This window comes from Grus americana, chromosome 10, assembly GCF_028858705.1.
Source record: "Grus americana isolate bGruAme1 chromosome 10, bGruAme1.mat, whole genome shotgun sequence".
Classification (NCBI taxonomy): Eukaryota; Metazoa; Chordata; class Aves; order Gruiformes; family Gruidae; genus Grus; species Grus americana.
The window spans coordinates 9,531,077-9,542,305 of NC_072861.1; the positions used below are offsets into that span (position 1 = coordinate 9,531,077).

An 11,229-nucleotide genomic window follows, 5' to 3' on the forward strand; every position below is an offset into this window, starting at 1 on the left:
TCAAAGTAAGTAGTTTTTTCATCAGCAAGAATTTTGTCTTTTCCAAGTTGAGAATTACACCTTCCCTTGAGAATCCTCAGAAACCATTGTGCAGTAATGTAATACCTGCTGCATCCCCTGGGGTCAAGTCTTGTTCCATTCTGACGTGCACGGTGGGCTAAGCCACTGCAATAAGCAAGAGGGGGAGAGCGTTAAAAGGCATCAAGGTGCTTGTAGGCTCTAATTAAAAACCACTCAAAAGAACTATCAGTAATGATATGGACTCACTGTAATACTGGCCTTTGCCAAGGTCTCATTTGAAGTCTGCACTTACAGACAGAATTAAATGCTAGCGGGCAGCCTAGAATTACTTGTCTTCCGTAGAGGAAAAAACCTTCCATGGAGTAGGCAATGGAAAAGTTATGTGTCAGTTAAATTGTTTCATAAAATGCAGTGTTGGATTATCTAGCAGTGGAGTCCAAAACTTAGTAGAGATGTTCTGGATAGAGCTAGGAAGAAAGCATGCGTTGTCATTGTAGCTTCACCGAGGGGAATCTCTTTCAGTTCTGATTTCTAAGTTTCTAATTCAGAATGATTAAAATGTGGCTTTATCTCACACTTACCTTAATACCTAGCCTCCTTACATTTATTTTACTGTATTATACTCCATCCAGATTAATGCAAGCAAATGCAAACTCCATGGTCTAGGAAAGAGAAATACAGACACGTTTACAGAATGTGAAAAATTAGTAATCCTGAAAAGGATTGGTGTGTCACAGAGAAGAGACACTGTATGTGAACTCCCAGACTAATGTTGTGGAGAGGAAAAAAGGCAGATTTGGTTTTTAGACCTATAAACGAGTAAGAGTAATGGAGGGACTATATTTTTGTGTACTGATTTGATGAGATCAGTGTAAGAACAAATCTGAGTATTTATGTCCATATTTTTATGGAAGAAGAATTAATCATGGGTGGGGAGAGAGCCACAATTTGTGTGAAATCTTAGGAAGAAATGTTCTCACCAGTCACTCTATCTTGTCATGGGCAACTTCTTCAGTTTGTAGAAGTCCCTTAGGAGAAGAATCTGTCAGGAAAAAGAGGCAAAAAAGAAGTCATCGTAATAAAGTAAAACTAAAATTTGGGAATGCAATTTTCATAGTGATTAACTGTTGAAAATGCATTCTCCATCTCATTTTAGGAAGGTAGTTTAGTCCAAATTTCTGTTAATGATTTAAATATTGAGTAGCTAATTGAAACTGCTTGGCATGTTTAGTGTTTCTTATAAGTCATCAAATGAAATTCATCATGCCCAGCATCACTTGTTCCTCTGCATAGATGGAGAAGCCCAACAACCTGCCCAAGAACGCAGCCATTTATAGGCTGTGATTCTGGCTGGCTATGAGACTATGTTAATGACAGCAATTCTTAGATCTGTTGTTGAGTTTGCTTATAAAACTTAAGAGCGGTTATCAGAGGAATTACTGCTCTTTGCTCCTATCCAACAAGCAGAGATGATTTAGACCTTAACTTTTGTTCACATATTGCTACAGTGGACTGAGGAAAAAGGCTTTTGTGCACATGCCAACACTGCCCAACCTTGATGTTCATAAAACTGGAGATGGGGTATGATATGTACTTGCTTATTAACATTTATTATGTTCTTCTGTCTGAAATTCTCAAAACAAAGTGAAGACCTGTGTAGTTTTTAAGATTTTTTCTTTATGAAACTTATATTCTGAATCATTTGATGTTTTCCTGTAAAGCTCAGAACAAATTGCAGTGCTATTAAAAAAATAATTTTGGAGGTGAAGCAGACTTTGACAGTGTTGCCACCCATAAGCTATATCTTTTTAACTTTCATTCTGATTTGGGTTTACTGTATATTTAAGAAAAAAAAAGTCAATGCTAGGGAAGAGGAACCGCAGTGAAAGAAGCAGTTCCTGGGTAACAGTGGCTGCTGAGGTGATACCTCCGAATGCAGGGAGCATCAATTTTTGGTGGTCCAGATATTAAGATTGTCTCTGCGATTTTCTTCCAGAAATGTCAGCTCCATATAATGCCTTTGGAAACAACCAGTAGATTAATGTTAACATGTTTCATTTTGAGTGATATTGATGTTGTGATCTCACTCTTCCAATTTCATGAAAAATTGAACATACTCAACTTTTTATGTGTTTCTGCTCATCATTTGCTCTCCATTTTTGCTTTCGTGCCTTAATAATCCTTTAATTATTAAGTAACCTTTCCTCCTTTGTTTGTTTGTTTTAGTTGGATGGGGCAGAGCCGTCTGGGCAGCTGCAAAGTGCTGATGAGGAAGTTGTCTCTGCAGCCTGCCGGCTTGTTTGTGAATGGGCCCAGAAAGTGCTGAGCCAGCCTTTTGATACAGTCATGGAATTGGCTCGTTTCCTTGTAAAAAGTCACTATATCGGTACCAAGTCGATGGCAGCTTTAACAGTAATGGCAGGGGCACCAGCAGGTAATGAGATAATTCAGTGCTGAACGGATGAAATAGGGGATCTTTGTTTAAGGAGTAATAACATCTTGGTTTGAGGAAGCACTTCTCTTCAGGGCAAACTTCAAATCTGACTGAGCGTTGAGCATGCATTTGCGTGATTTTAGTCCACATTGCTGTAAATTACTTTTCTTGCTGGTAGTCTGGGTAAAGAGATCTGAAAATAAGCAGTGGTCTCAGGTCTAGTTTGTGATTCTCCTGTTCCTCCGATGAGGACCCTGCTCTTTTAAAGCACTTCAGGGCATATGAGTAATTGTGCTGAATTTACGTGCTTTGCTAGATCAGGAGTTTGGTGCCGGTAGAGCACTGGTTTGTAGACAAATGGCTGGTGTAGCTGTGTTTCTGTCTGATAACTTGCCCTAATTTGGAAACAATTGTCTCTCTCAATTTTCTCTCAAGAGCAGATTTTCTTACAGGCATTTCTGATACGTCAGATGCAAATTTTCCTGAGCTGTTTGATCAGTGTCAGGTAGTACAAACATGTCAGCTGCTTTGTTATTGATCACATTAGAAATAGGGGCTTGAGGGGCATTGAGAGGGACAGGAGGGCCTTCTTCAGGTCAGTTGTGTGACTGAGATTCCAGCACTCACTTTCAAGTCTTCATTAAGGATTGAGGTAAAGAGAAGAGTTATTTTGTATTTTGCTACGTCAGATGAATTCCTGTTCTATTCAGTCTGTGGGAAAGCTTACATTCAATGTGGCAGTTTGTACATCTACTTTTGTGTCCTTTGTTTCCCTCTTCATGCTCAGAATCAGTCACTTAATCATTTAAAGTGGTTTTTTGTGGCTATGGATGAAGTAAATCACGAAAATGAAGGATGAGGAGGGAAGTGTGGGTACACAACATGCCCCCCAGAGTTCCCTCTGGAAGGTTCTGCCCTGGCCTGTCAAACAAAACGTGTTCGGATCAAAGCAAATCTCTTGACTTGAGACAGGCGCTTTCAAATGGAAACTGGTGGTCAGAGCTGTGGTTTGGGGTGTTCCCCTTCTGGATCATGTTCTTTCTCCTTCCAGCTCTCTTTCCTTTATTGCAACTTGGAACTGACGGGTGGCAGCGGCAGGTTTTGCTGCCTGCATGCTCCTTTTTTACCTGTCATTGCTTGGCTTCATTGGTTCTGCTTCCCGTGCTGCTAGAAGGAACACTAGGTATACGTACAGCTCTTCAACTCGTGTAGCTTCTTCCCCTTGCTTCCTTCAAGAGAAGACAGTTTCCTTCAAGAGAAGACGGTTTCCTTCAAGGAAAAGGGCAGCTATTTCCAATGCGTGCCTTTGACTTGGATAGTCATTTCAGGAGAGATTCTTTCTAGAACGTCAAATAAAATTTTTCCATTGCTCTTTACCACAAGGAACTACAGTGTCTCTGTGCATTAACTGAGGAAAAAGCAAACTTTCACCCTCAAAGATAGATTTGTTGACGGTTCTTTTCTCATAAATGTTACTTGCCTTCAGTGTTCAGCCCACGTAGATGACTTGTTTTCCAGTAACTGCAATGTATTTGGGCATTTCACTGCTCTGTGAAGAAGGAATTGTGAAAGTGGAGATGTGTTGTGGTGTTCAAGCTCTCATGATACATGCAGAGAGGATGGGCTCCCAGACCACAGTTCCTAAGCATCTCCTGGGTGTCTAAAACCAAATACTTGCACTAAAATGAGGTTGATTAATTTATAATTAGAGTTATTTTAAAAACTCTGAAACCTGCGAAGTCTAAATGAAATGGTGTTAAAGCATTTTTAGAGGGGCAGTTCAGTAGGGTTAATTGGTCACTGAGACAGCATGCTAATCCTCTTGACTGTTAATAAACAAAAGATCATAAACATGATGTGATTTTGTAAGGGAAATTGGTGTCAGCTGCGCAGATGAGACTAACTCCCTGTTGTTCTCCCTGGAAGCACCACTTGCTTGTGATCAGCAAGGCATTGTCTCCAGAAAAAAAATGTTCTCCCATTCTAATTTCTGTAGTTTTTTTCACCTTTTCCTCCTTCTTTTTTTCTTTTTTTTTTCCTGGACACTTCTCTTCTTGCCCTTCTTTCCCCTTTATCCCTGATCGCACAGAGGTTGTGATCCATTCTGATGATATATGCATTGGCCGTTAGATAATACCATCTGCTCAGAGCTCCTCCTCTGTGACACAGGCTCACAGCTTTCTGGAAAGATGTTTCAGTTTTAAAGCTGCCTTAGACATTGATAACAAAACAAAAACACAGTAGATGATGAATTCTAAAGGTTCATCTAAAACATATCTGCTGCCCTCTACTGTCAGTTAAATGAAATGCATTGGTTTTTAGACTTCGCTGACAAAAGTTGCAATTTGGGATTACTAGAAGCAGGATGCCAGTACATAGTATTTTAGCAGCTAATGCTCAGCTTGTCTAACAGATAGAGGTTTTGCCACAAATGTGGAAATAAACTGAAACACTGAATAGATTTGAGCATGAAGTGGATGGGAGCACCTCATGGAGGAGGTGTTCCCAGAATGGTTGCGGAGATGCCTGCCATGTATTCTGTGTGGTTAGATACAGAAGTGACACTACAGCACACAGGGTCAGTGTGGTTATAATTCATTACTCTTCTTTTGTATTCAGGAATAAAAGGGATTCCCCAGCCCTCAGCTTTTATACCTACTGCTGAAAGTAATTCTTTTCAACCGCAAGTGAAAACTCTGCCATCTCCTGTTGATGCCAAGCAGCAGCTGCAACGTAAGATCCAGAAGAAACAGCAAGAACAGAAACTGCAGTCTCCTTTGCCAGGAGAGTCTCCAGCAAAGAAAACAGAAGGCACTGCAACCAACGGCGTGACCAGTATATCTAATGGAAGTCCTGCCATTCTGTCTCCTCCGCCTATTGGCATTGTTGTGGCAGCTGTCCCCAGCCCGATACCGGTAATGTTCTTCAGCAGTTGTCTAGAGAAACCACCTTACAAAAGGGTTGTAAATTGTCAGTAACTAAGCAGTGGTGTTAGTGGGATAAAAAAACAGTTTCTGTTCAAAGGCTGGATCCCTTGGTGCTTTCTGTCCCAATGACCATGTTGTACCACATGAGTTATGGGAGCGATACAGAGGCAGCAGAATTCTGATCACATAGCATAGGCCAAGTTTGTCTTTCAAGTCATTGACAGTGGTATTTCAGCTAGCAATAATCAAGGTTATATGTGGGAATAATTGTCCCTGAGATGAAGTTTAACCAGACGAGACCTGACACCAGTTGTGTGGGTCGCTGAGCCCCTAATATGGAATCTAATTTGACTTTCATTGGCCTGGTGCATTTGTTGACAGCAACAGTTTTATTTTTGCATGAATGTCTGTAGTATGGAACATCTTTCTCTTTCAGCCGTACAGAACTGGGTGGGTGGTGGGGGAGAGGTTTTTTGTTTTTAAGATGTTAGCTGTGTTGTCGATTTCAATAGGTAAGCCAATTTTTCTGCCTGATAGCGGGTTTGTATTTAACTCGCTTTTGAAACCTTAATAATAAGCAGTGTCGTGAACAGGTCCTCTCCTCTTTAACCTTTGTATGTCTGTCTTTTTGTTCCATGTGGTGAAGGATGGTATGAGAATGAACCTTTAATTAGCAGAAGAGCAGACTAGTGTGTAGACCAGTGCCTCATGCCTCAAAAATTGAGGCCATGTATCTGTCTACCAATACTTAGGCAGACAAATAGGAATTGTCTTGTATATAGTTGAAGAGCTTGTTTTGTTTCAAACTGATGTTCGTAACTTTGGTGTACTGAGCTATGTTGTTCTTCACCTTCAAAATGCTTGGGGATGAGGTGGTCTCTGGGCCCTGGGGACTTTCTTGCTTCATCGCCACACCTTTTCTTTTTCTACAGGTGCCAAGGACCAGGCAGTTGGTGACGTCCCCAAGTCCTATGGGATCGTCTGATAGCAAGGTCCTGCCGCTCAACGTTCAGGTGGTCACTCAGCACATGCAATCAGTCAAGCAGTCACCAAAGACTCCCCAGAACGTTCCCGCCAGCCCAGTTGGTGACCGCTCTGCCCGGCATCGCTACCCGCAGATCTTACCGAAGCCAGCAAATACCAGTGCTCTCACCATCCGCTCTCCCACGACGGTGCTTTTTACCAGTAGCCCAATCAAGACTGTTGTGCCAGCACCACATGTGAATTCCTTAAATGTGGTAAAAATGACAGCAATATCTCTTGCCCCAAGCAACAGCAGTGTGCCTGTCAAACAGACGCCTTCAGTTAGCAGTAGTGCAGGAGCAGTGGAAGAAGGGAGGACTGGTCCACAGATCAAAAATGGATCTGTTGTTTCACTTCAGTCTCCGGGATCCAAGCCTAGCACTGTTGCAGCTGCACCTGCAGTCAAGATCAAAATGGAACCAGAAGCATTGCTGGATGAGAACTCGGTACAGGGCCAAGAGAGCTCTGACGTGTCTAAATCCATAAAGGCAACCCCTGACCTGCCTCCTGCTCAACTAATTAATTTTGAGGTTGCAACCTTGAAGGTTTCAGCTGATGACGTGGAGGCAAAACCAGTTAAGGGCTGTGATCAGGGAGCTGAAGAAGCGGGGACCAAATATAAAACACAATCTAATGAGATCACACCAGTTTCTTCAGCAGGCAATAATCAAAGCACTCTAAAGCTCTCGGTTGCCAGTCAAAACTTGTCCAGCACCAGCATCGGTTCACCTCCTACTGGTGAGTCTGCGATTAAAGACAAAACATGCACTAAAAGTCCAAGAAAGCGACAGCCTTCTACACTTCAGGATTCCCAGGTACCACCTGTAAAGAAACCACTGGTGGAGCAGCTTTCAGCTGGTAATGCTGTGGAGGGTCAAAAAGCAAACAGTGTTAAGAAGTCTCCAAAGGTTGGATTGTTAGCTAACAGTGACAATACAGCAACACTTGCTCAAGTTCCCAGCAAGGTATCTGTGAAGGTGCCTGTACCTTCTGCGGCTGCAGCAAGCTTAGCAACAGACCTTTCTTTGAGCACCAATTTAAATACCAGTGATTCTACTTTAGGACAGCAACTTGTATCAGCATCATCTCCAGATATAAAAGTAAAATTGGAAGGAAACATGTTTATCATAGAAAATGATTCAAAATCCGATGGCAGCTTTAACCCAAATACATGGCACCATATCACCAAAACCTCTGACTTTGCATCTGTGAATTGTGAACAGCAGCAAGATATCAGTGTTATGACTATTGCAGGGCACTCTGGATCTGGTGACTTACCGGAATCGGCATGGGAGCCAGTGCACTGCGAGGGTATACAGCAGGATGTGTACAACCAGCAGTTACAGAGCCAGATCCAGGACTCCTCCTTGGGTCAAATGCAAGCACAGTCTTCAAATCAGTTACCTCTGCAGTCTGAGCTGAAAGAGTTTGAACATACAGTCCCTCAGTCAAATGAAAACTTCTTTTCATTTGATGATGACCTTACCCAGGACAGCATTGTGGAGGAGCTGGTGCTCATGGAGGAGCAAATGTCCATGAATAATTCTCATCCTTATGGTGGTTGTCTAGGAATGGCACTTCAGAGTCAGACCACAGCTCAAGGAGCTCCCGTGTCATCTCATCCAAGCAGCACGCACTTTTACCATTCAATCCACAACAGCACTCCGATTCACACTCCCACCCCCACTCCGACCCCGACTCCCACTCCCACCCCAACTCCCACACCCACCTCTGAAATGATCGCTGGATCTCAGAACATGTCCCGAGAGAGCCCTTGTTCGAGGCTGGCTCAGACTACTCCCGTAGACAGTGCTCTAGGAAGCAGCCGGCATACGCCCATTGGCACACCGCATTCGAACTGCAGCAGCAGTGTCCCTCCAAGTCCTGTGGAATGCCGAAACCCATTTGCGTTTACTCCCATCAGCTCCAGTATGGCTTACCACGATGCCAGCATTATATCAAGTAGCCCCGTGAAGCCAATGCAGCGGCCTATGGCTACCCATCCCGACAAAACCAAGCTTGAGTGGATGAATAATGGCTACAGTGGTGTTAGCAACTCATCGGTTGCAAACCATGGCATCCTCACGAGCTATCAGGAGCTGGTGGAAGACCGCTTCAGGAAACCCCATGCTTTTGCTGTTCCTGGCCAGTCATACCAGTCTCAGCCGCGCCACCACGATACTCACTTTGGTCGCGTGACTCCTGTTTCACCTGTGCAGCACCAGGCAGCCCCTGTCAGTAGCACCACCAAGCAAGAGGGCTTTGCTGTTCCTGCTCCTTTGGACAACAAAGGAACTGGTTCCTCTCTCAACAACAGTCTGAGATGCCGGAGCGTGAGCCCTGCTGTCCATCGCCAGCGTAATCTCAGTGGAAGCACTGTTTACCCTGTTTCAAACATACCACGCTCTAACCTGACATCTTTTGGAAGTCCTGTGACTCCTGAAGTTCACAACGTATTTGCTAATATCCATGCAGACACCAGTGCCAATAACATAGCGCAAAGAAGCCAGTCAGTCCCGTTGACTGTGATGATGGAGACGGCCTTCCCGTCTCTTCAGAAACAAACAAACACTAAAAAAATAACCAATGTGTTGTTAAACAAACTTGATTCTGATAGCGATGATGCAGTGAGAGGTTTGGGAGTGAACAACATGCCCTCAAATTACACAGCCAGGATGAATCTCACTCAGATTTTAGAGACATCCGCCGCTTTTCCTAGTGCCAACCCACAAAATATGATCAATTCCAGCACTTCAGTTTATGAATTCCAGACACCAAATTACCTCACAAAAAACAGCAGCACCGATCAGATCAGTTTTTCTTCTGGCGATAACCAAGCACAATCAGACATCGGAGAGCAGCAGTTAGATTTTAGCAGCACTGTAAAAGACCTTTTAGGGGAGGACAGTCTGCCAACAAACCAGCAGCTGGTGAATCAGGTGGCATCAGATCTCAATAACGTTGCATCTGTCTTTTCCAGCGACATCAGGTTGTCTTCCGAGCTCTCAGGCAGCATTAACGATCTGAACACTTTAGACACAAATCTACTGTTTGATCCAGGTCGTCAGCAGGGACAAGACGATGATGCTACACTGGAGGAATTAAAAAATGACCCCTTGTTTCAACAAATCTGCAATGAATCCATTAACTCAATGACTACATCGGGTTTTGAGTGGATGGAGAGTAAGGATCATCCTGCTGTTGAAATGTTGGGTTAATCTTGTTTTATAATATGTATGTAGCACACTGTATCTAAAAGACAGACGTATTGTATTTGTCTTAATGGAAGTGCCTCCCGCAGCAGAAACACTTGCTATGTATTGTGGCATTTTAAAAAAAGTTTGCTGTACCCGTTGCTCATTCTTCAGCAGGGAAAAGGCAGTCTTACCAATTTTAAACAAATCTCTGAAGGCAATAGGCTATCAAAGCCAGTATTAAAATTTGAATTTTATAGTGTTTCCCATTCAACATTTCTTATTGTAGCAAATAGAGAAGTGGTGAAGAGCCAGCCAGCAGTGACAACTATGGTTGAGGCTTTGGGAGGGTTTGAAGTCGAGCTTGTTAGTAGGCTTTCCATACTTTGTATTGCTTGTTACTTCTTAGTAGATGATCCTTACTGACCTTTGTCATTCAGGCCTGACACGCAGGGTGCCTGCAGATAGGTGGGTGGTGGGGAGTGGGTACAAGTGAACCAGGTGACATGCAGGTGCCTGATCACAGTGCAGCTGCCTTGAGCACTGCTCGGTGGTGAACTGTGGGAAATCTCTGTGGCACTGGTGCCATTGACATCTCCAGTAAAACGCAGAGATAGGAAAAACTAACAGGAACGATCAAGGAAAAAGAAAGATGCACTAAATTTTTTATTTAAGAGAAATCTATGTAGTTATTTTATCCATTAATATTCATGACATACTTGATATTTTAGTTCTCACTTCAATGTTTTTATATTAGGTAAAATTCATGTGAAAAGATTTTGAGCACTGAGATTTAATCTAGGCATAACACCCTATTTTAAAGTGATAGGTACTGTTTAATTATTTATCAATGTTAGAGAAGGAACATGATATTTTCCCTCTTTTTTTAAATAAAAGAGCTGTTGGAGCTCATTAAAATACTATTTTTAAAGATTCATTTTTTAAGTTTGCTCTTTCCTAACCTAGTGGAGGGTGTAGGAAGATGTTCTTTTCTCTCTGTATTTCAGTAGGTTGAGCCTTTCTGTCTTTCTTGCTTGCTCGCTTTCTCTCAAACAAAAGATGATTAAAATAATAGAAAATGTGGTTGATCTAAAAATATTTCATATAGAGCCATAATACTGCCAGGCACTTTACAGATACACAGTAAGACATGTGATCTTTCTTTTGGTAAAACTTATTTTAAAAAAGTACTTACTGTTTTAGAAGCCTGAATTCCATATTCATAGTGATTTGACAGGACTGGTGAATCTTAATTATTTTTAGAAGTCCTTAGCTGCCCCCTCTGGAAAATGAGATTTAGACTTCTGCCTCACTAGTTCCATGAACCAAAACAGAACTTCTGTTTTATCAGCATGGCATGGATCTCTCTTAATGGTGAAAGGTGAGAGGTACTTAACTGGCCATGGCCCTGATGCTAGAAAGAGGACTTGCAGAGACAAGCCTTTACAAAAGAAGTGGTGCACTGAGGATGCTACAATACCATCCCTTAAGCTTGGTCTAAAATTGGTTATTTCTCCTGTGAACTGACACAAAACAGAAAACAGAGCAGAAAACATTTTCCTCTCTTGCATTACTTCTGTGAATTGAGCAGTCATGAATTCATGAAGGGGGAAGCACGATAAGCCCTCCT

General features: G+C 42.5%; 1 protein-coding gene across 1 annotated transcript in view; it reads left to right on the forward strand.

Annotated features, from left to right (window-relative positions):
• RFX7 (regulatory factor X7) overlaps positions 1 to 10,250 on the forward strand; it is a 49,671-nt gene extending 39,421 nt beyond the window's left edge. Inside the window, exons 6-9 of the mRNA XM_054836691.1 lie at positions 1,518 to 1,602; positions 2,248 to 2,455; positions 5,075 to 5,370; positions 6,315 to 10,250. Coding sequence (XP_054692666.1) covers positions 1,518 to 1,602; positions 2,248 to 2,455; positions 5,075 to 5,370; positions 6,315 to 9,623 — 3,898 coding nt within the window. The 3' untranslated portion in view covers positions 9,624 to 10,250. The remainder of the gene's footprint in view (positions 1 to 1,517; positions 1,603 to 2,247; positions 2,456 to 5,074; positions 5,371 to 6,314) is intronic.
• The last annotated feature ends 979 nt before the right edge of the window (positions 10,251 to 11,229 follow it).